This window comes from Euprymna scolopes, chromosome 40 (genome assembly GCF_053919585.1).
Source record: "Euprymna scolopes isolate OS-2025 chromosome 40, ASM5391958v1, whole genome shotgun sequence".
Classification (NCBI taxonomy): Eukaryota; Metazoa; Mollusca; class Cephalopoda; order Sepiida; family Sepiolidae; genus Euprymna; species Euprymna scolopes.
The window spans coordinates 69,333,104-69,354,928 of record NC_136521.1 but is presented as its reverse complement, the minus strand read 5'-3'; the positions used below and the strand labels follow the sequence as shown (position 1 = coordinate 69,354,928).

The 21,825-nt window shown below is 32.9% G+C and overlaps 1 protein-coding gene across 7 annotated transcripts in view; it reads right to left on the bottom strand.

Moving 5' to 3' along the window:
* LOC145265613 (interferon-related developmental regulator 1-like) overlaps positions 1–21,825 on the bottom strand; it is an 89,755-nt gene that overhangs the window by 34,547 nt on the left and 33,383 nt on the right. For 4 of the 7 annotated variants that reach the window (XM_080121640.1, XM_080121634.1, XM_080121639.1 and 1 more), the window contains exon 2: positions 433–564. In XM_080121640.1, coding sequence (XP_079977766.1) covers positions 433–520 — 88 coding nt within the window. In that variant the 5' untranslated portion in view covers positions 521–564. Of the gene's footprint in view, positions 1–432; positions 565–2,169; positions 2,201–3,873; positions 4,019–19,531; positions 19,667–21,825 lie in introns of those variants that run through there. The other 3 variants (XM_080121636.1, XM_080121637.1, XM_080121635.1) reach the window with 3 other exon arrangements.

Genomic DNA, 21,825 nt, shown 5'->3' with positions numbered 1-21,825 from the left:
TTCAGAGTGCTTCATTCCATGTTCTTCTTAAATGTATTCGTGACACGTGTTTATTTGGTGATTGTTTTATTATGTTGTCCTAATTACAAACGACGACCTTCAACCTATTAGTAATCGAATATACTACCTTCTCAATAACTGGTTCATCAACACAGCCTACAAAGTGGGGACCCCAGCCTATAACCAGGTAACTAAACCGCTTCGGAGTTCCCCCACAGATATTGACCGCAGTAATGCATCATTGTGTACTTTTAATAAAATGAAGGAATACATGACTTTACCTAGGTGTTGAAAACAGGGGTGGAGGGGAAAACAAACAACGTTTGATATTGACTGCAGTATTGTATCATTGCGTACTGTTAATAAAACTTGCACAAGAACTTTGCTGATCTTGACAATGGAGAAACAAATTGCAGGTAAAATATAACTTACCGAAAGCGGTGCCTTCTTCAGCTATCGGCTGGAAGTAACCATCATCAGAAATGGAACTGATAACACTTTGGTTGTCAGGTGTATCCATCTCGTCATCACTGGATGGCCGCGAACCAGTCCCTCGTTTAAATCCTACGAAAAAAAAAAAAAAAAAAAAATTAGAACAAAAAATTCTTGATACATAAAATGTTTTAGACTGAAAATTTTACAAATTTAACGACCGACAGTTTTTAACTGAATTCTATTCAAGATTCCATACAGATTCTCAGAATTCAACAAGATACACCCAAAGAAGAATGGATTTTTAGGAATGTGAATAGGCAGTGGTTAAAAAAAAAAAAAGAAGCATTTTAAATGGGAGGAGGAGGGGGGGGAGTACAGCTCTGTGGTTTTCTCTTTTGTTTTTGAATTTTCTTATTTCGTTCGAGTTGAGAATGGGGCATGCTACCGGATGCCAGACATTCACCTGCTTTCTTATATATTCCTGTGCAAAAAAAAAAAAAAAAAAAAAAAAAAAAAAAAAAATTGATTGTTTACAATGTTTTATCAGGTTAAAATAAATGAAGCGGCCAACAATGCAGACTTTTAAAGCTCAAGGTTTAGAAAGTCTTCTACTTTTACTAAGCCAATCAGAATGGAGAAAGAACAGTTTAGAGAAAATAAATAAATAAATACAGGGTGACCCCCAAAAAAACCTGATATCGCCATTATTTATTCACCGATTGCCCTTATTTTACAGGACATGGCAAAATCAACGACCGTGTTAAATTTGGTTCGAACAAAACGCTAAGAAACTGGGCCTAATTAGATTTGGGGCCCGTTTTTTTTTTTTGGGGGGGGGGTCACCCTGAGTGTGTGTGTGTGTGTGTGTGTGTGTGTGTGTGTGTGTGTGTGTGTGTATGACTATTTCATTTAATCACATAAATTAATATACAAAGATATAATTTTATGCATAAATTTTCAGTATTTACTTCAACAGTGCTCAATACATAGGTAGAGCTACGTAGTAAGTTATAAAAATATATATGGTAAATTGCTTTCGTATTCCAAAAATTAACAAAACTTGAAAATGGCTGACTTGTTGATAAATAAACAACAAAAATACATTTTGATGCATTTAAAATTTTCCGTTTTACCTCGATAAATATTAGATTAATCTCTATCAAACTCCTCTCTGAATATTTGGTCTTCAGAGTAGAAATTTGATATATAGGGTATTTGGACCTGTAGCACGCTTTGATGTGGTTTTTAGTCTAAAAGTAACTGCTAAGGGGTCAAAATTGGCAAAAAAAAAAAAAAAAAAAAAAAAAAAGAGTTGACCTTAACAGAGGTAAATCACTATCTTAGCATGCGTAGATATACTTTTTTTTATCTTAAAGTTGCTTGATTTTTATCCCCCCCCCCTTTATCCATCTGGCAATAGCACAGGCGATATCGATGAAGACTGAAGCACTAAATAACCATTAAGGCTAGAGCGGTGACCGTTTTGGTTTCGATTCCAGATGATGGCACCAAAGTCATTTTTTTTTTTAACTTTTGAAATCATTTACTGTATATATTGGGTACAATATGATAATCAATAAAGAATTTATTCTATAATAATAATATAATAATAATATAATAATAATATAATAAATAATATAATAATAATATAATAATAATATAATAAATAATATAATAATAATATAATAATAATATAATAATAATATAATAAATAAACTGCTGAACATAACAAACCTGCGCCGATATACATTCACACTAAATTCTCTGCATAATCACACTCGTGTTTGCTCAGATGTACCAGCGATTTCCTTTCGCATTGTGTTCTGCAGTCCTGAACGTGCTGCCTCAAAATTGCATGAATGAACATGTATCATTGTCACATTTTTAGAGTTCTGTATTGTTTAACTATCATGATGTTCCTAAGTTTTATGCATTCCCTAATTAGTTAGGTGGCATCTGTTTATTGCCTGCGGTTTTCATGAGCATGGCTTGATGAAGGAAATAAATTAAACTTGATATTTTATTACTAGTACTAACGATAAGAATGACATTTTTTTTGTTTTTAAACTACGAGTAAGAATAAAAGCTATAGATCATAAGGAATTTAGGCAGAAATATCACAGTAAAAATGTCACGAGTGAATAAATAGGAAAAATGTTGATAAAAATCTTACAAAATGAGTTTATCAAATAATTATTTTCAATTCATTATAAGGAAAAGATGAAACAAATATTGATTTCCATAATGTACCCCTGGGAATTTTAACAGAATCAGTTATTCGTCTTATTCGGATTCATCGGACTACTGTTCTCATCTTGTGTGTCATTTTCACAACGTTCCAGTTGATGTAACCTCCAACTTTCTTTAAGTATATCTTATTGAACTCTGGCATGTGTCTGTCGAACTTCGAAATCTGAACGGAATTTCGAATGGATTGCTTTTGTTTTATGGCATATCAACCCTTTTCAGGTCATTTAATGACGAATCCAGTGATTTTGAGGAAAAAGTTTTTAATAGAATATATATATATATATATATATATATTTTTTTTTTTCAAGTCGGTTTCTATTCAGCCCATAGTTGGGATCCTAACAGGTACTACCACTCCGGGTCAGAGTGGACCTGGGAGCAATGGCAATTAATGGGTGGCTACACACACTCCAAAGCCCGCTAACTGGGGCTTCACCATTGGATATAGTTGATGGTTATATCCAGGACGGAATTTCGAACGGTACCCTTTATTTTACTTCACGAGGAGGAGGAGATGCGAATGAACATTTATCACCGTCACATTATTTGGAGTTCTGTATCGGCTAACTATCTGTGATGTTATTAACTTTTATGCATTCCCTAATCAGCTTAGTTGCACCTGTTTATTGCTATAGGTTTTTATGACCATGGCTTAAAGGGGGGGGGGGGGTAAATGAACATTTAAATACGAAATCTGCATAAATTAAAACATATTTTAAGCGTGTATATACGACCGGGAAACGCCGAGCAGCCTGTTAGTAGTAAATAACAAAAGTTTTGTAAACATGATCACATAATCACATTAATGTCGGAATGAACATATTTAGAAAAAAAAAAATTTTCTTGGGAGTCACCACTTATCAAGGCCCAAGGGCCACTCGAGGATAAAGTTAATGCATGTAAGGCGGTAGTTTAGTAATCGTTAATGATGTGATACGAGACAAGTTGACAGAATTTATGAATTGTGTTCGAGATGAAATTCTTATTCTTTTAGATTATTTCTTAATTGCATATTTTTTTAAGATTTTAGATATTTGGAAAAAGAAAAAAAAACGTATTGTTTTAAAATTCTAAATATTTGAAAAAAAGAAAAAAAAATGTACAAAAGAATTTTTTTTTTTGGTAATTGGAATGAGATATATATATATATATATATATACTTTTTTTTTTTCCTCTAAAATGATTTACCTTTTCTGCACGCTTTTCAAAAAAAAATATAAAGTCACACAAGTTGGATGAAGATGACAACAAATTTTACGAAAGAACTGTTGAAACAATTGGAAACAATATTACAAGTGGTTCTCCATTTTTTTTTTTTTTTTTTGGTAAAGTCAGTGACGAAACGTTGATTAGTGACGACGATGACGACAGCCTTGACTCTGGACAAAAAAGGTGAGATCATCACGCACACTGTCGTTGTTTACCTCGAAAATCTTTTGTTTTGAAAAGGAAATTGGTATTTACCACGAAAAAGAGAGTAGGCCAGATTCCATAGACAAGCAGACCTATCATTATGGAACAGTAAAAACATACGAGTACTGAGGGGAGGAGGAAGAGGAGTGCTCTTTATGGCTAACGAGCCGGCGTTGCCCGGAAGTCTACTTTCAGATTATTTTTGTTTGGCTTGTCACTTTCATTTTTAAATTACACACTTATAAGAATTAAGAGAGCCTAGCAACTTAACTTATGCACGAAAAACAGTTGCAGGAAAGATAAGAGACCTTCGTCCACTAGATTTCAAAGTTGATTTGGTATCTTGTTAAATATATATATGTGTGTGTGTGTGTGTATATATATATATATATATATATATATATATATAAAAACTAACATAAAAACACACACACAAAAAAAAAAACACATTTAACCTAGGTTTAAAACAGGTCAGGACGCTCCCTAATAAAATAGCAAACACAAAGGAACGGATCAACCGGAGGTTAGCTGGGCCTTTGTCCTGTAAGTGCCTGCTCATTGGCTGATTAGGAAGGATGTGGTAGAAACTAGAAAGCCGATTGGCTAATAAAAAACTCAATAGAAGGTGCGTATATAAAAACGCGAGACAACCAAAAAATCCCCGCATAAGCCTGATGAATCCTAGCATGGATGAAACGCGGAATGTTGTGTGTAGCTTAATCGCCATATCTATTTTATAACTTACTAATATACACACACACGCACACCTTGGAAGCTTTTTTTAACCTTAAAAACTATATAAAAGAAAAAAATTTCAATTTTATTTTTAGTCGTTTGTTAAAAAAATAATTTTGTCATTGTCATTTAATCTTCTGCAATCGCGGAATCAACTTGCTTTCTCAAAACTTTAAATAAAAAAAACATTTGACTCCATTAGCAAGGAACATACCTCTCGACCAACGTGAACTGCAGCATAAATATAGTTGAAATCAACATTTATATAACTCCTGTCATATGAGTAGTTTACAGTTATCAAATATGTCAACATGATGATCTAAACCTATTGAATCATAGCATGCATAAAACGCGGAATATTCTGTGTAGCTTAATTGTCATATATATTTTATAACTTACTACCTAGCTCTACCGAAGTATTGAGCACTGTTGAAGTAAATACTTCAAGTTTACGCATAAATTTATACTTTTGTATATTAATTTATGTGATTAAATGAAGTAGTCATATATATATATGTAGGAGATGTCCTTTTCTCTTCCCTGCAACCTCTATCTCACCAAAGATGTTGCGAGTTTGTCTCTGATGTATCGTTATTTTCATGGAAAGTGTTCGACTGAGCTTCAATCTATGGTCTCCCCCCCCCCGCCAAACTTTCACAAGAAACACTCGTCTAGCTGAAAACACTATCAATAATTCTCCCCCACTCTTTATCTGTGCCTAAATCTAAATGTAGATTCCATGAACAAAGCTTCTTTCTTAGAACTGCACACCCGTGGAACTGTCTTCCGTATTCCTGCTTTCCAGCTGACTACAATCTGATTGTCTTCAAGTCCAACGTAAACAAGTTCTTGATGAGCCGCTCCTCTTAAGTTAACAAATTTACCGAATTTCCATTACTAACAATTACTATATTGTCCAATTGACTACTGTACACTCTTAACCCTTATCCTCGAGTGGTCTCTTGGCCTTGATAAGTGGTCATGCCTATGTAACTTATATATATATATATATATATATATATATATATATATATATATATATATATATACTAGCAGGGGTGCCTGGCGTTCCTCGGGTGTTTGGAGGTGTATGCTGTGCAAAAAAACCAAAAAAACCAAAAAAATGGTTAATTTTTTAAAAACTTTGACCCCTATTATGACCCCTTAAAATTTATTGTTTCGGGCTCAAATCACTTTATTAAGTTAGATCCATGTTCAAGGAACCTAAATCTAAAATTTCAAGTGTCTAGACCCAAAATTGTCGGAGGAGTTTGGTAGAGTTCTTAAAGGTCAAATCGTTGAAATTTGACCCCTTAATCGCCAAATTTCTGGCTGACACCTGTCACATCGATTTTCCCAAATCTCAGTACCCGGTATTTCAAAATTCGAGTCTATAGACTAAAAATTGACAGAGTTATTGCGTAGGGAAATGTACACAGACACGTTCACTTTTATATATATATATATATATATATATATAAAACTCAAATGATCTTGTAATGGGTCTTATAATCCAACATCCAGTTTATGGCTTCCGGTTGTACAAAAACAAATAATCAACGCGACAATAAAAAAAAATTTTTTTTTTTTTTTTTGCGTTTAAATTATCCAAAGAAACAATTGTTAATACTTTCTGAATTTTTTTTTCTTTTTTTTTTTTTTTACATCATTCATTTCCATATTATTTTTAAGTTATTTTCTTACAAATGAATCTACTTTAACCCGTTGACAACCATAAGAGCATTTTACAACGGCGATTTACCCACCGAATTACCTTTTTTTTCTTTTTTAAATTTATTCTCCATTTTTTAATACGCTTTTCTAAAAAAACATTCATACATTTTCTTCTACACTACCAACATAAATAACCCCGAAAATGTTTTTTTAAATTTGCATTACAAATAAATAATCAACGCAACAATAACATGTGTTGTTTTACTGTGTACATCGGTTTTTTTTTTTTTTGCGTTTAAATTAAAAGACATATCAAAATTTGAATTTAACTTTAAGTATTATGGTATCTGTTCAGTGCATATTTACCTATAAGTATGGCAAACCACTTATAATTCAATGGCTGCAATTTTTTTTTTTTTTTTTTTTAAATAAACAATTATAACCAGAACGTCTCATAGAAATCTATTTATATTCTTTTTTTCATTTTAATATACTTGCATAGAAATGTTTCTGTTATGTCAAAAAAACTATTTTCTTTACGTCACAAGTGTCACGCTCATACATGAATTCCATAGCTAATAACACGTACTGACCCAACGGGTCACGGGTAGTCTAGTATATATAGTCAAGTTCAGAACCATCTCAAAGTTTAACCAACACTTGTTGTCTACACCTTCTGTCACCTCCCCCTCTTCTGCACAACAAAAATTACCCATTTCTCGAGCAGATTCTGACGTGTGATGAGAAGGTGATCCTCTACAACAACTGGTGATATTCAGCACAGTGGTTGGATGCTGGAGAAGCTCCACAACACTTCCTAAGGCCGAAATTGCACACAAAAAAAAAAAAAAAAAAAAAAAAAAAAGGTTATGGTGACTGTTTGGTGGTCTACAGCCGGTCTCATCCATCACAGCTTCTTGAATCTGGACGAAACAATTACACGGAGAAGTACTGCCAACATATGTGCCCATGATTGGTCAATATGAAGGGACCAATTCTTCTCCATGAGAACGCTCACCCGCATGTTGCTGAACTGACCCTGTAGAAGCTGAATAAATTGAGCTACGAGACTGCCTCATCCGCCGTAGTCACCGGACCTCTCGCCCACTGAATATCACTTTTTCAAGCATCTCCACAACTTCCTGCACAAAAAATGTTTCAAATGCCAAGATGATGTCGAATTGGCCTTCAATGACTTCATCGCTTCCAGAACTCCGGATTTCTATGCTAATGAGATAAATAAACTTGTTTCTCGTTGGCAAAATTGTGTCGATTCTAATTGTTCTTATTTTGATTAATAAAGTTTATTATGAAAGGAGATATGATCTTTTGAAGTTGAACGTGAAAAAAAAAAAAAAAAAAAAAAAAAAATTTTTGCACCAACCTAATACATAAATTCTAACAAACCTTTTCAAAAGTTGAAAGTAAAAATAGTTAAATCAAATATAAAAAATTGGAAGAGACGTTGCAAGCCCATCTCTGCTCCATTGTTATTTTTATGGCAAGTGCTCGTCTGAGCTCCAATCTATAGTCTCCCCCTCGCCAAACTTTCACGAAAAACACTCATCTATCTAAAACCACTATCAATAATTTTCCCACTCTTTATCTGTGTCTAAACATGGTTTCCATGAACAAAGCTTCTTTCTTAGATCCACACATCTGTGGAACTCTCTTCCGGTTGCCTGGGTTTCCAGCTGACTACAATAAGGTCATCTTCAAGTCCAACGTAAACAAGTTCTTGATGAGGTGTCCCCCTTAATCCAATTTACCAAATTTCCACTATTAACGATTACCACTTAATATTGTCTCATCGACTACCCCACATTCATTAACCCTTATCCTCGAGTGGTTTCCGGACCCTGATAAGTGGTGACTCCTTCGTAACAAAAAAAAAAAAAAAATGCACTGGTGTTAAACTTTTTTTTTTTTTTTTTTTTACAATTTAACCATATGTGTGTGTGTGTGTGGGGGGGGGGGGGTTACAAGAACGGACTAGAGATAGAAACTCAATTGAGCCCCTCCAGGAAAACAACTATAGAGTAGAGAAAGACTAGTAACATCTCTTGTGAGGAAAAGGGCTGTAGTGAACAGAGATCATACCCACTAGATTGCGAAGTTGATTTTGCATTATGTTAAGGCAGATGTAACAGTATTACTTAGGATGTATAGAATTCTTATAGAGGAAGAAGATTTTATAAATCAGGTACTTTCTGGAGCTGTAGAATGATCTAACCATTTTTCAGCAAACTTAGCAACAGATTGGATAGGTCTGAAGTAAAAAAATCAGTCTCAGAAAGCTTCCTTGAAGCGAGAACCTTTCATTTCAACAGGGGCAAAACAAATCCGAGTGTTGGTAGTGAAAAGAGAGATGCTTGTTTTTTTTGTTTTTTTTTTTTAGTTAAAATGAACGGACCACTTGTTTCCCCATTGCACTGCATGCTCCAAGTCAAAAGGGAGAGAGTCAGAAACATTGTAATCACCAATGTTTTTCAAAGTGCTGCCATAGAAAGGTGCCATCTGCCCCCCCCCTTTCATAGATGTCAACAAATAATCCCATAAAATAATTTGGAAGATCATTAATGAAAATCGGGACGACAGTTGGCTCTAAAAGAGTCGTGAGATGTGCTTTAGACTTTTGCTTATCAACAACTACTTTTATCGACCAATCAGAGAGAAGGACTTGCTAATTGTGAAGGCATTGCCGGATATTTCATAGATACCAAGTTTGTGAAGCAACCCTTTGTGCTTATCAAAGGCTTTTAATATGTAAAATCTACTGCCCTTTAAATAAAGTTTGATCGAGAAATTCACTGAACTTATATGATACTAGAGAAGGTACCTGGCATTGCCTGGGTGTGGAGAGGTTTTATGGTAAGGGTATTCATCGATGGAGCCCTTAAAAAAAATAAATAAAAAATAATTCCCCTCCCCCACCTCCAAATGGAAACAGCAACGAGTACCCGTGTGAGTGCAAAAAAAAAAAAAGGGGGGGGGGAAACCGTTTAGTCATCTAGCCCAACACAATTTGTGACATCACAAGCATTCGAAATAATGTTTTATGCGTACATAGATGTCGCGAGGCGTAAACGACTTTGCAAAAATGTTAACAAAATAAATTGACCCCTCCTTATAAAAAAATGGCCAGTTGATGGTGAAAGAATGAATGTTTTTGACCAAATGTTTTGGATATCTGTCATCCGAGAGACTGAGCTTTCAAATACCAATTTTGTCAGTGTTGGTTGTGTGTGTTGAAAGTTTTAGCGAGACACACACACACACAAGAGAGTTTCATATATACAGAAAATTACAGTCAGCACGTCAGCATTTAATCTTGCAGTATGAACTCTATATTGCTTATCACTGGGTAAAGTTGCTTTTGCTGAGGTGATTGAAAACTTCTTATCAGTTTTAAACAACTTGTGATGCACAAGAGATTGATCAGTCTGTAGTGAAACTTTAATGATTACTAAACTACCACCTTTCATTCATTCATTAACCCTTGAGTGGCCTTTAGGCCTTGATAAGTGGCGACTAACTTGTAAAAAAATAAAATAAAAATAGAATAAAAAGTTCGAATTACTGTTCTCATCTTCAGAGTTATTTTTCAGGTGTATCTTGTCAAACTCTGGAATCTTTCTGTTGAACTCTGGAAATTGCACGGAACCATTTATTTAATCCACAGAGGTAGCTATGATCGCACAAATGTCCTAAGTAATTTGAAATTGTATTTTTGAGTGCTGCCCACCTGAGGATTGAACCTTTAACCTTCAGAAGAGTAACTTTACCTACTCCACCACGGGTTCTTGCAGATACTACACTTCGATCTTGGCCAAAAGGCCAAGAAAAGCTTAAAAAGCTAAGAACAAGCATCTATTAATAACAGACCTTTGATCTTAACCAAAAAGGCCAAACACAAGTGTTACGGACCGACCGACGGACCGACTTATTGAGTCGCTTGCACGCAACTAAAAACATTTTAAAAGGAAATATTTTCATATTTTCTTGCAACAAGTTAATTGAAAATATAATCAAAAATGGTGGAGCAGGGGAGGGGGAGGAGGTCAATCAGATAAACAAAAGCTCTCAGGCATTATTAGGTAAAAAGAAGCAATAGTCTTACATAAGATTGATGTAGTTTGACAGCTGTCAAGATTGTTAACTTTTGTACTGGCTTTTAAGAGAGAGACAGAAAGGGGGAGAGAGACAGAAAGGGGGAAAGAGACAGAAAGGGGGAGAGAGACAGAAAGGGGGAGAGAGACAGAAAGGGGGAGAGAGACAGAAAGGGGGAGAGAGACAGAAAGGGGGAGAGAGACAGAAAGGGGGAGAGAGACAGAAAGGGGGAGAGAGACAGAAAGGGGGAGAGGGGGGTTTCATAATTTCAAGGCCTGTGCCAAGATATCAATTTCTTATAAATAATAATCATGCAAAATCCTGACAATCTTAAAAATGAATTTACAGTTTATTGAAATAAAATCGACATGATATTATACAGCATGTTCTCATTAGATCACCAAAGTTAAGAAATGTTGAGCCCGGCCAGTACTCGATGGGTGACCATTTGCAGAATACCAGGAGCTGTATGTAGGAAGATGTTAACATTTCTGGCAGCTCCTACATTTCACCAGCTGTTTTGACCCTGTCCTGTTGCAGGATCAGGCTGGTTAGGATGAAAGGGTGAGGCTGTCTCTGCTTTAACCAGCTTCACTTTAAACAAATTCCCAGTGCTTGTCATCCGTCATCGATAGGATGATCAGATCGTCTTTATCATTCCGACGGACACACTGTTGTATATGGTACAACTTTGTATTGTTGGCTTTCTTGTAAGAGGAGCAAGGTTGCCAACATCCATCCCTCAGTGAAAGTGGTATAATGGATTTGAAATTAGCACGTGTTACACACTTTGTCATCTTCAAGAAAAATCATCTGCTACGAAAAAAAAAAAAAAAAAAAAATCCTATTAACAATTTATGAGAAAATTGATATAGATAGCAGTTTCAATAATTAAGATCATGCTGGTATAATATAGTTTAAATAAGTTTTTTTTTATGTATATAAGTTATCTATAGACATGTATTTCATACTAACTAGCAATCATCAGCATGGTTGGATTTCAACAAGCATGTTTTGGTCTTCTAGCATTTAGTAACTAGAGATCTCTTCAACGCTTATATTCAAAAGCAGAATTCTTAATTTGGCTTAAGAATCCCGCTTTTGAATATAAGTGTTGTTGCCTGAAGAGGTCTCTAGTTGCTAAACACTAGAAGACCGAAACATGCTCATGACTGTGTAGCAACAAATTACTGCTTATGTAAAGACAAACTGAACATATATATATATATATTATATATATATATTATATATATATATTATATATATTATATATATATATATATTCATAGAAATCCACTTCATAGAAGCACGAATATAATGAAATTCAAAAACATAACGGTAATAAGATTGGACATTTGCAGTATTTTTTTTAAAAAATAAGCCTTTATTTAAAGTTTCTAATTTCCAGCTTATAACAAAGCCCTCATCAGAATTTTTTTTAAAAAACAATGCATTTTTTTTCTTACTTGCCATGGTGTTTTTGGCACAGTTTATTTGTAGAAGATAAATGTTGTATCATCCAGTCCAGTGCATAGGAGCTCAATCACATACACACACACACACTTGGTGTAACAATTGTCACCCTAGAAAAGACATGATTCCATTTCCGTTTGATGAAAACCGTTTATCACTTTTGTTGCAGACCATTTATTATTTGGCCAGTTGTGTACCAATCCCAAGAGTGATGGAAGCTTCTATCATGTCTGAAAGTGACGATGTTCAACGAGCAAGATCGCAGATGCACCATTGTACAATTCTTGCTCTCTACCGATACAAGTTATGACAACAGGACCATTGCCAGCACCCTCAAAATGCAAATTCGGATGATTAAACACTTGAAGACACAGCTCAATGCATCGGACAACCCACGGTTATGGTCATTGGTGTGGTTTCAAGTGAGGGCCACACTGTGCCACCTCACATGTTCAAAGTTGGCTTTAAAATCAACACCAAAGCATATCTGGATGTGTTGAAGAGTGTGGTGATCCCTGGTGCAATTAGGTGACCGCTGGCAGAACCTGGGTGTGGTAGTAGGACTCAATGTCGGCCCACAAGTCCAAAGACACCCATGCTTGGCTTCAGGAGTGCTACGACTTACACTGGCCCCCTCCTCTCCTGACCTGAACCCGCTGGACTACTTTTAGTTATACGTCAAGAACATCACCAACATGACCTCCCACAACACCAAAGTCAGACTGATCGCTGCCATCTGCTGAGTATTCTCTGAGCTCCCGCTGGCGCTTGTGAAAAATGCATGCTCCCAGTTCCAGATCGGTATCGAGGCGGTGATTGAGGTTGAAAACGGCTACATTGAATAGATGTCAGCCTACTACATAATGCGGTTACCCGAATTGATTTTTTCAAGAAAAGTCTTAAAATAAAGCTGTAGTGCTGTTTTCTTTATGGCGACAAATTTATCGTTTTAACCTGTATATATGGTAGAATATAATTATTTTTAATACCTACAAACACTCCTATTTCATCCTTTCAGAAATCATCAGTGCAGTTACAGTTGGTCAGAAGATTCGAACTCGGCCACAAAGTCATCTCTGACTTCATTATCAAGGAACAAACTACATGGCCAATGTTAACCGCAAGAAATACAGTTGAAATTAACCTTTATATAAAGCGTATGTCATTAATGGAGAGAGTGACATCATGATCTGCGCATGTAAGCTTAAGTGACAGAGTTATTTCAACAGAGTGCTCAATAATAAGAACCAAGTTCTTAAAGCGGATGACAATAGTAGAACACACACACACACACATATATATATGTGTTTTTAGTATATATATATAGACGAATATTGGCTGAAGAGAGCTTGATAAGGATACCTTAAACGGGCCTTATTATCGGGCTTGAAACCGACGGTACCAATGACCTGTCTCAACTAACAACTTTCTGTACACAAAATATAAGTACGCTCTTAAAATTTGGATTTTCCTTTTAATTGAGCACTCTGCTGGAATTCTTTTTCCAAAAAAAACTAATCATATATATATATATATATATAAAAAACTCAATCGCTATAAGGCCGTTGACAGCCATTAAAAAGTAATCTCAAATTTGCGTTCCGAGTTATGTCCCCTGTGTATTAACTCTTCACTTGTCTATAGCATCTAAGAAAAAATAATTTTCCCCAATTTTCTGTAAAAATTAGTTAAATTATAAATAACTTTTCATTAGAATTTTCGTAATTTTTAGATATATTACTATTTTCGGCATGACCATTATGTACGTAATATTGTTCTTAAAATGTAAAAAAAAAAAAAAAAAAAAAAAAAAAAAAAAAAAAAAAAAAAAAAATCAATCTGTCGACTTTCTTAATAAGCAAAAAAAAAAGTTTCATTAATTGTTACATTCGCCAACAGCTGCAGAAATATCGTTCTGTTGGCAGACACTAAAATAATTGCAAATAAATTAAAAAGAACAAGAAAAGACTTTCGTCGGCACAGCGTTTCTATCAGAAACATAAAAATATTCTTCAATTAAAAATGAATTATTCCCTTTGATAATTTTAACTTTTTTTTATTATAACTAAAAAAAAATATTCATATTGAAGATAAAGATTAATAATTGTAAATCATTTTTTTTTTTTTTTTTTTTAATACACGGTGGTCATCACTTATCAAGGCCCGGAAGCCACTCAGGGATAAGGGTTATTGCAAGTACAGTACGTTAGTGTGGAGATTTGAAGTGTTTACTTAAGGGGGTGGTTCATTAGGAATTTGTTAACGTTGGACTTGAAGACATCCAAGTTGTAGTCAGGTGGGAAGCAGGCAGACGGAACAGTTATTAATCTTTATACACAATATTAATATAGCTCTAGAATACTTATACCTATTGAGCTTATTATATATCTACAGTACTATGAACAATGTTCCTTTAAAGTTTAATACATTAAATTAAACTTTGCTCTTCTAGACTTCCGGTTTAATTCCCTCTATAAAAAAATATTCAATATTATCAAGTTGTCTGGGTAGGATGACTTCTTTTTTTTTTTTTAAATTTATTCTAGCACTAGCAGTGTCAGAAATCGCCATTAAAAATGCGTGATAAAAACTTGAATAATTAGACTTACTATCTTTCAAAGCTTATAACTATTTAAAAGCTGTAATTTAAACTCGAGTTCTTTTTCAATAAAAGGAGCAAAGACCAAATTTTAAAATAACACGTTTAATAGCAAAATATGCAATATTTGTTTTTTTAAATAGGTTTTCTTTAAAAAAGATTTCAAGAAAATCAACGAATTTTAACTTACTTCGAATATAATAAATATATATAAATTCCAAAAAATCACTTACCTATAAAAAATACTAATCAATGAGTATTTCCATTCTTCATTAAGAATTTATCTATATTTGTATTTTATATTCCATGTCCTTTTTAAATAAAATAATTTTTTAAGCAAGGATTCAAAAATACGATAATTAGATGTTCACGATTGGAATAAAGGGAGACAAACGTCTACCTTTCTTAGATTTGAAAACTTTGGTGGCCTGTAAGCGCCAGAATTAATCTCCCTTTCTATTTCTGGCTGTAAACAAAAGTTAGTCAATATGGGCCATCGTAACTTGAAAAATGATCACATTTCACTTATCAGTTTTTGCCGTTTAAAAAACTCCTACTCGACCGATTTTCCATTTCTATTTTATTCTCTTAAAGAAATACACAAGTTTTTGATTTAATATATTTTATTTCTTGTTTATGGAGTGATTTTTTTTTTTTTTTTTTTCTAGATTAAAAACATTGAATGAATGTAGGTATTCAATCTTTTCAGGACAAAATTTTTAAAATGTAAGGTTTCACGTAAAAAAAAAAAAAAAAAATCAACATGGTTAAAAAAAAAAAGGGTTTTGAACTTTTGACTTTACAGGTAAATTTGCACAAAACTATTCTTTTTTTTTTTTAAATTAGATTATTTTATTTATTGATCTTTATCTGCAATTTGTGATATATAAATCTGAGGTGAGAAAATTAATTATGTTCTTTTTAATATACATTTCAAAGGGGGGAGGGGGGGTGAATTAAAAAAAAATGTTTGTCTAGAATATTATATTCGGTTTATTCGAAAGAACATAAAATTTCACATTAAACCTGCAAATATTGTAAAAATTGTAACAATATAAAAATTTTGGTAGATTTTTAAATTAAAAAAAAAAAAAAAAAAAAAAAAAAAAAATGTAACTTTTCATAAAATTCAATTCATTATGTAGAAAAAAAATGGCTGTATGAGCGCGTGTAGGCACTTTGTAAACACTGTTTTTTTTTTTAAATAAAAAATATTTCTTTTATTTTTCAAAAAACTTTAGTTTATTTTGGAAGTATATTCCATAAAGAAATTAAACAAACCATTACGAGAAATTACGAGTTTTGTATATTTTATCCGCAGTTTTGTGTTAAGGGTGTCAAAGATTCCCAAAAGATTGACACACCTACTCTAGCAACAATAACAAATTAAGATTGGCTAGTCAGAATCCAAGTTTGATATGTCAGCTTCAATACTATTTAGGTCTGACTTTGAAAAATCTGTTAAAATATAGCCATCTGTTTGATTACATATTGAACATCACCCAAGAGATTTTTATATCCAAGTAAAAAAAAAGATTTTAAAAAAATGTTTGAATTGAAAAAAAAAAAAAAAAAAAAAAACACATATCGTTTTTGCTTTCTTGAATTTCAAATTTTAATAATAATAAAAAAAGCAATTAACCATGTTTGTGATTTTTTTTTTGTAAATAGACTTCATGGACATCTTGTATATATTAACATATGGAAAAGTAAAAGACGCAAAACAAACAAAACGAAAATAAAAAAAAACGCAAAATGAATAAAAAATAAAATAAACGAAAAACAAAAAACGCAAAAAAAAAAGACAACTAAAAAAAACGAAAAAAAAAAACGAAAAAAAAAAAACGCAAAAAAAAAAAACGCAAAGAAAACGACAAAAAATTGCATATTAACCATATGTTTATAAAAGTTTGGGTCAAATAAAAGTTTTGACTTTGGAGTCAGAAGCAATCTTGAAATTTCTGTATTAAAAAAAATTCAAAATTGGAAGAAAAAAAAACAAAAAAAAAAAAAAAAACGAGGAAATAAAAAAGATTTTATTTTGGCGAAAATTTGCTGACAAATTTTTGAGGGTTTATTTTTATTATTATTTTTAAATGGACAAGGAAAGAAAATTTTAAAAATAAAGAAAAAATTGTTTTTCCATTTTAAATAGCAAGAGACAAACTCAGTAATGAGCTGCAACAATGGCTAGAAACACTTTTTTACTAACGAGTTTCCAGTTATGAAGACAAAAAGCCACTGGAGGATACTGGTTGAAGAGAAATTCTAAATTGAAATGATGAACTTTGAGAGGAATGAAAATAATTTAATTACTTATGAGGAAGCTTCATAACATGTATTCGTTGACATTTTATTTAAAGATGACCATGTTGTGGTCTGCAGGGAAGCAATCTCGTGTCTCACATATGGAAATTCGTTAGAAAAAAAAAATTCAATTTTTTTTTTTCTTTTAAACAGGCCAGACAAGATGTCTGTCTGTAGCAACTTGAAAAGTATCTCTTTAAATTAATTGTTTTTAGAAGTTTGTTATAATTTTAAACAATTAAAAAATAAATAAATAAACAACAAAAAAAATAAGTTCGAGTTGTTTATGGATGTCCGGCGACTCCGGCGCAAACGTTAAAAATAAAATCACTGAATTCTTCGTAAAATGTTCCTATTTACTTGCCTCGCTACGAGGGCAGACTTATACACAACGTCGGTTTTTAATGTGAAGAAAACCCAGCTTCTCAAAAAGGGGCATTCTGTCTCAGTCATGAAGGATTTCTCTTCCACTGACCAAGGACAGAAAAGCTGAAATGTAGCATCAGAATAGATGGTATTTATTTGCTCCCCCACCGAGCAAATTAGGCACAAGGCCGATTTTTAATGTGAGGAATGAAGGGAGGGGAAAGGGAAAAAGGGGACCAGCTCCCGAGAGGTGGGAAATGGGAGCTGGTTAAAGGTCAGGCATGTGGGGTTGCCCCCACATCTGGTCTTTGCTAGTCATAGCTGGTCTTTGCTAGTCATAGCTTGCAGCATCTGTCGGAACAGATACTACACTTTGATCTTGTCCCGAAGGCCAAGTATTCGTAAAATGTTACACAAGAAAAGATCGTTTGATCTTGGTATAGGGCTTTGTTTTGAATTTCATTCTTGTGCAGAAAGACACAAAAAATGTAGATTGGTTAAAAACTATGTACCTGCATCCCCACGAGAACAAAGAGAAAATAATGACGAGAACATATCTTTCGATTGAGAACGGAACAGAACTAAACTTTGATCGCGACGCAGCACGAAGACCAGGAATTTAGGCCATTCCAATCTTATAAATAAAAACATTTCTCGAATCAACACGAAAACTTTTTCGTTGTTCATTAATATTTCTGCATGGTTTTTTTTTTGTTTGTTTATTTAAGAATTTAAGTGAAAAATTGTCAACTTTTTACAAATTAAAATCATATATATATATATATATATATATATATATATATATATATATGAGAGAGAGAGAGAGAGAGAAGTAGCCGTGACCCGTTGGGTCACAGACACCATTCCACCTTGATTTCATAAATTATGACATGTCCCTTTAAGCCGGTGCGCCGCGGTTAGAGGGACGATTAGAATATTTCTCAGAATATCTGAGATATAGCGAGTGAATGTCTGACATCCGATAGGGATACCCCATCCCCAGTTAGAACAAAGTAAGAAAATTAAATATAGTTAGATCTCTCTTAACATTATTGATTTATTATTACAATTGCTATTAATTACAATTATTATTGCATATATTAATTTATTATTATTATAAAGAAATAAAAATATATTTTGCAATACGTGTTTGTGATATATGCATAGACATACTAATAAAGATTAAACGACGACGCTAAAAAAAAAAGTCAATTTCTCCTAAGGTGCTTATTCAGATTGGCACTTATGGCGGCACTTAAAAATACAGAAAAGTATTTATGATGTACGTATTCGTTACGGAACGAAAATGTCATATTCCAAAAATTGCTTAAATCGATTCAAAAGAAAAAAAAAAAAAAATTGACGATTTGTAGCGAATTTTACTACAAAACTATTGAATATAAGGCTGATTTTTTCATCTCAACTTCGATTTGAGTTGTTCCCCTTTTATTTCATCGGATTGGCGGACCTGAGGAATCTTGCCCCTTCTCATCTTTTTTTAATTACTTTTTTTTTTTCCAACAGATTATTATTGGATGGACAGAGATCATTAAAAAAAAAAAAAAAAAAAATTAAAGAGAGGGGGCAAGATACTTCAGATCCGCCTATCAGATTTCATCATGGTCGACGAAAGCACTACGACTCATTTACAGTCGTAAAATTTGATTTACTTGAGGAAAAAAAATACTTTATCTAATTACGTGATTTTTAGAAGATGTTATCTTCGTTCTGTAACGAGTACGTACATCATACAGACTTTTCGGTATTTTATTTTACGACCTGCCACAGGCACAGCGTAGTATAACCCCAACCACAGCATGTTAAGAACGGCTTTTTGAATACCCCCCCCCCCAACGGCTTTCGAGGTTGGGGGGTACTCCGAAAGCCGTTCTTAACATGGGGAGATTGTGTGTGTGTGTGTGTGTGTGTGTGTGCAGGGGGGGGGGTATAATACGCTGGGGCACGTCGTAAAAAAAAAAAAAAAAAAAATACCGCCTTTTCTTTAATGTTCTTTAATTGCCGCCATAAGCACCAAAATAAATGTTTCCAAACGTAACTCAATCCCAGAACTAAAATATAAGCTTAGCGTGTACAGGATGTTATATAAGAGAAAAAAATCTTTAGAAACGTTGACAACACAGATTTCGTATAAAAGAAAAAAAAAGTCACCTGAATGTGAAGCCGGCGTTTGAAGAAATGACACATGGACACGTTTTCATCAACACCCACACACATTGACACACAAAAAAAAAATCTTGTTCTATTTTTATAATAATTGTCAGTTCACCATTTTCTTTTTTTATCATCGGTTCTTTTATACAACAGGGTCACGTTCGGAAAGTAATGGTTTTCTTTCGTCGAGGAGCACAAGTGAACTACAATACCAGACTTGATTTTAAACTTTTTTGTATTTGTGCAGAGAAGGTACCGTACTGAAATAACATTTAGAAACCCATTCTTAACACGGGGAGAGGAGAGTGTTTTGTAACTCTTCTGTACTTTCATCTAACCATTTAATAAACAAAATATACCGTAGAACTTGAATTAAACTTGGAGATACTATTATAAAAAATTAAAAATAAAAATAAAAATAAAAAATAGCCGGTACCTTCTCTGCAATAAACACCTGAACTTTAACCCAAAGTATCCTTTCTAATAATCGACGGTTTAAAAAAATATCACGGAACGTAAATATATCTCAAAAATCGTATAAATTGATAATTTTTTTTAATATAGAAAATCATTTTTCTTGCGGTTTTTAGCGATTATTGTAGCCATGACAAGGCCGACTTAAAATCCCAGTAGTTCAAATTAAGTTGTCTACACTGTTCTCGCTTCATATAAATTTCTGATTTTCTTCGTTAAAAATATTTTCGATCAATTTTTAACGATTAATGTTAAATCGTTAGCAATACAAGGCTGATCTTACAAGTTTGAATTATTGTGGGGTTATCTGCACTTGATTTTTCACGACAGTCCCTATTCGATTTCTTATAAAATTTAATTTTCTTAGTAAAAAAATTAAAACTACTTGATCAATTTACGTGATTTTTAGAATATATGTTCGTTTACGTTGTGTGATGGGTAAAAAAAAAAAAAAAAAAAAAGAATTTGATGAAAACGATCGAAAATTTAAAAGGGAGGTCATTTTCGGTTTTGATTTAAACAAAATGGCGGAAATTTTTCACCTGCTTACACGATTAAAGTTTTCTTTAATAATTCAGTAATATTCAGTTAATTTTGACTGCATAATTATGGAAGCTACCATTGTAACTTATTAGAATTGACAAAAATCAGTTGAAACCAGTTTTTTTTTTTTTTTTTAATCTGAAAACTCCATTTATCGACTACAAAATTCCGTCCCAATTCTGTAGAAGCACCAGATTTTTTTGTTTCTATATTTTCGGTTTTTAATTAAGTTTAGGCACCGCCAAAAATGGCCGCAAAATCAAGTTGTTGTTGTTTTTTAAAACTAAATTACATTTATTAAAATCCATTATTTCTGAGTAACTTTTTTTTTTCCAGAAAGATAAAACCCTGAATTTTATCATATAGAAAACAGAATAATGTAAAACTTTTTCTACTATTTTTAATTCAATTTTAAATGTTAAATTTTCCCAAAAAGTTAACAATTGTTATTTTTTGTCTTGCACAAAAAACGTACTTAAATATTTAAAAAAAAGGGTTTTTGAAATAATTTATTTATTCATTTATTGTCTAACTAAGATTTAGGATGATTTTCTAAGAGAATATGCAAAAATATTATAATATAAGTACCTGAATTTCAAATAATTCCACTTATTCATATATGTAACCAGATATTTCGCGTCGCCGAAGAGTTCAGATCGACTCTGTTTACGTTTTCTTTCGATGAGACGAAAACTATGGAAGACTAAACAGGCCAAAAAAACTTATTTTTCAGTGACGAAAATTTCAATGTATTATTAAGCTGAGGCTGGCCAGTACCAGATGGGTGACCATTTGTATGAGTTTGGTTTTTAATGTGTATGTGTGTGGGGGCCAGGCTCCCCAAAATGGGGGGAGGGGGCAATTTAAAGCAGAATAAAAAAAAATTATTTCAGCGCGTTTGGTCCACCGTAGTCGAAAGGCGGCAAACGTTTTCAAACGAGATCGAAAAAAAATGATGCTATTTTTAACACAAAGGGCACAATATTTATCGAATTTTTTTTTTTTTTGTATCGATTATTCAAAGCATGCTCTGTTTAATAATGGTCATGCATTATTCGGCTCGCTAAAAAAAAATTGTTAATTTATTTATCAAAAATTTTAAAATGGCTTTTTTCGTATAAATATAAAAAAAAATTTTTTTTTGTTTTGCTTAACTTAAATTAATTATTTTACTTAACATATTCACCGAATTTCACACTTCAAAACTCAAAAGCGGGATAATTAAACACAATCGAAGTTCTGATATTCAGACGTCAAAATAAGGTATGCAAACA